A 3,244-nucleotide genomic window follows, 5' to 3' on the forward strand; every position below is an offset into this window, starting at 1 on the left:
TCAAGCTCGACAGCCCTGGTTGCACTGCTTGACGCAGGTGCCACCCTTCAAGAACAAGCCCGGCGGGCACTCGCAACCAGGTCCCCCACAGCTGGAGGGGCAGACTTGGTCACATGAAGGGGGGTTGCAGGACGTCCTTTGCGAGAAGACCATACTTTGATCAGGGCAGAGCGGAGGACAGTATTTGATTGGTACGCAGGTGCCACTCCTCTTTGAAGACCTGTGAAAGACACTTGCTAAGCATGGCTTTGTACACTGTAGCACTGTAGTACTTTGCGCACTCTGTAGCAAAGCGTGCGACTATATACGCATAAAAATCGGTGTCAACAACCTAAAGTGCAGCAGATATCAGCCAAACGCGCGTGTATGTGCACACCAAAAGGGTCTTGGGTGGACAAAATTACTCTTAAGTCCTCGAATATACATAGTTCCTTATCTCGAATATCGGGCTGTTCCATCTGGACCACAAAAGTAAATTAATAAACCACTTCCTTGTCGTGACTTGTGCTTTACACCCTGAGAGAGACATCTCAAAAGATGCGAATTAGCAAGGCTTTTCAAACGTCTCCCGGTGCGCTATTAAAGCAAACAACGCAATAGTCATGTCAACTTGTTAGTTGCCCTCGGTATCCATGGCTGGCAGTCTACAGACCTTTAGGACAGTGAGAAAGCGAGGCCAGTTTGTCCAAACTATACTGAAAGCGTCACAAAGTCAAAGCCCTAAAGTCGTTTCACCACCTATGACACCAACGTTCTTCCTGTAGTGGTATAAATGTCTGAGAAACCATAGCAAAATAAGAGTGCCACCTCTTTCAGAAGGCGGAAGGAACGTTCAAACGACGGCTATTATGTTGGCCCATTGGCAGGCAAAGGGCGGAGAGGAAGAAGGCCGGGCCGGTGCGGCGCATCTACTGCAGGTCCTTACTGAAGATCTTTTGGAGGGCACCTACAGTTAATTTTTTAGAACTAAGTTATAAATAAATTCTAGTTATCCATGGCTCAGCCGAAAAGAAAATGCCCTGAAATCTGTGCTCACAGTTGTCGAAAGCAATGTTGTTCTTGAAGCTGTTTAGACTGGTTAGTGTCGACGAATCGACCATGCCTGAACTAATCTGACACGCAAATCGGCTTTGTGAATGCGACTTCGAAGCACCGTGAGTGCTTCGTGGATTATTGCTAAACAATCCCAGGGGTTACACTTAAGTCTGCTTGTGTGCAGTACTGCGAAAGCATTGCGAGTTATGTCTTACCGCCTGGTAGATTCGCCCGACCCTATGCTAGCGAACCTCACACAAACTCGGATAGATGGCGTATGGCGTATTTAGCTAAGTTAAATGAAGGAGCGGCGCAGGCGGAACTTCGTGAAGATGACGATGTTCACTAAACAGCGCGACAATGTGTTGCAGCGGAAACGTGATGAATATGACGATGTTTAGTGAGCATTGCGAGAGTGTGTTGCAGTTTTACACGAGGCGTGTTCGACTGCGGCGTGCCTAGGCAGCTGACGAGTTCGCTCTGGTTGGGGTTCAAAAACCCAGTGACCTCAATGTTTTTTTTTTCTTTACTGAAAATTCGTGCAGAGACACCCTGGCCACAGTTCCTGTTCAAGCCACTCAAGAGCCAACGTATGCTTTCACATTAAAATTCGACGTGATCCCGCCTCACCTGATGTATCCTTCGTAGCAGAAGCACCCTTGCTTGCAAATGAGCACGCACACCTGAGGCATGGTCTCGTTGCACACAAGGGGACAGGCAGTGCCACAGGTTGTGTACTCGGCGAACGGTTCCTTGTCGCACAGCTTGCACAGTTTCTGGTCGATGCATTCGCCGAACAGAGTGCGCCGGAACCCTTGCTTGCAGACGCAACCGGGACAAGACTTTTTGGCCCCTTTGTTTTTCCACTTGACATCGCAGAAGCAAGGGTTGTCCGGAGAAGCGCAAGGGTCACCGGGCTCCTCGTTCAGGCCACACTCCACGGACGCAGAACTCGCGGTGCCTGCAATATTTTAAACCGACACATGGTCTTCCTCTTTGCCTTCAAAACTGAACGTTAATGTAGAGTGCTTTCTCTGAGGCTTAAGCTACCATTTGCCCTTAAAACTTCATTTTCACTGCTTCTGATTAAGTAGACCATCGAAATGAAATAATTTATATATCATTCTGCGGTTAAATAAGCGGTTTGTTCGTCCGCCGTCTCCTAATGAAGTTTCTTGGGCTAGCTGAAATCGGAGCTGGTATACCCGCAAGGTGTCCCATTTAAGTGCGACCAGTTCTATACAGCCACTTCACAGATGCAGGCCACTATATAATTAAAAAAAAAAGCATAAGGGGGTTCATGCTCTGAAACGTCTGCGACCCACTTGCTACGGGTTGTGTAACATAGTTAGCTATGCAATCTGAAGACTAAAGCAGCGCCAGAGGGACCTTACGGCAAGTCCCGAAATTTGTTTAAGTCAGTGGCGAAGTTGTCTGCGAACACTTTGATTAGCATACAGGGTGTGGCCACGTGTAAGTCACGGATTACATACGCCATGCGGAGGCGATGAGAATGTACAAAAGCGCAGCAGCCGGCATTGGAACTTCGAGACCTCCTTGGCAAGATGAAATCCGTCGCACGGTGGCTATTATTTGATACATATAGTTTTAAGAGACTCCCAGTACAGTGTACAACTCGTGAACGACTACAGCGTGTACGCCGCACTGCGTAGACTGCAAGCCAGCCCGGTTTAAATAAGCACCGAAAAACAAGAAAGGTTACAATGGCACTACGAAAAAACATGCGAATTAAAAAACAACAACAAAAATGCGAATTGCAGTAACTCACCAGCTGTACGTGTACAGCTCAGAATCCGTGCCCTAGAAAAAAAACATCAACACGACCCATGTGGTTACCAGAACTTCGTATCAGTGTTGTTGCCGTAGCCACTTGCGACCTTTGCTGCAGGCAGAGATAGGTCACAAGGATAAATGTTTGAAATTTTATGCTAAGATGAAAAAAGATAACATGGAAACGACAAACATTCTACGAGTTTGAAGCAAAATATTAGAGAAAGGAAAGAAAGGGTGTTATTTTCAGTCTTTCGCACCGATATTTTTTCTTTCTCTTCAGACCGCCGCCTTTCTACGAAAAAAACTGCGCTGCTCCTTACGCTCCGATTGCCCCCTGCATGTTTACGTGGTCCGTCTCCACCAGACTATGCATCTATTCCTCGTCATCGCCTGTTGAAATATTTCGTCCGTCGTT

At 47.3% G+C, this 3,244-nt stretch overlaps 1 protein-coding gene across 1 annotated transcript; it reads right to left on the minus strand.

Moving 5' to 3' along the window:
- On the minus strand, positions 1–2,574 carry LOC146173035 (serine protease inhibitor swm-1-like). The gene is made up of 3 exons (XM_084585104.1): positions 2,529–2,574; positions 1,666–1,996; positions 1–91 (listed from the first exon to the last, which is right to left on the minus strand). Exons 1-3 carry the CDS (start codon positions 2,572–2,574, stop codon positions 1–3), a joined length of 468 nt encoding a protein of 155 aa, XP_084441230.1.
- Between the last annotated feature and the right edge of the window lie 670 nt (positions 2,575–3,244).

Source organism: Amblyomma maculatum, chromosome 11 (genome assembly GCF_055883805.1).
Source record: "Amblyomma maculatum isolate TAMU_Amacu chromosome 11, ASM5588380v1, whole genome shotgun sequence".
Taxonomy (NCBI): domain Eukaryota; kingdom Metazoa; phylum Arthropoda; class Arachnida; order Ixodida; family Ixodidae; genus Amblyomma; species Amblyomma maculatum.

Coding starts and splice junctions, on each gene's coding strand:
- LOC146173035 (XM_084585104.1), bottom strand. CDS start 2,574: ATGCCGGCTGCTGCGCTTTTGTACATTCTCATCGCCTCCGCATGGC. Junction 1,997..2,528: donor TCTCATCGCCTCCGCATGGC/GTATGTAATCCG, acceptor AAAATATTGCAG/GCACCGCGAGTTCTGCGTCC. Junction 92..1,665: donor TGCTACGAAGGATACATCAG/GTGAGGCGGGAT, acceptor CTGCCCCTCCAG/CTGTGGGGGACCTGGTTGCG.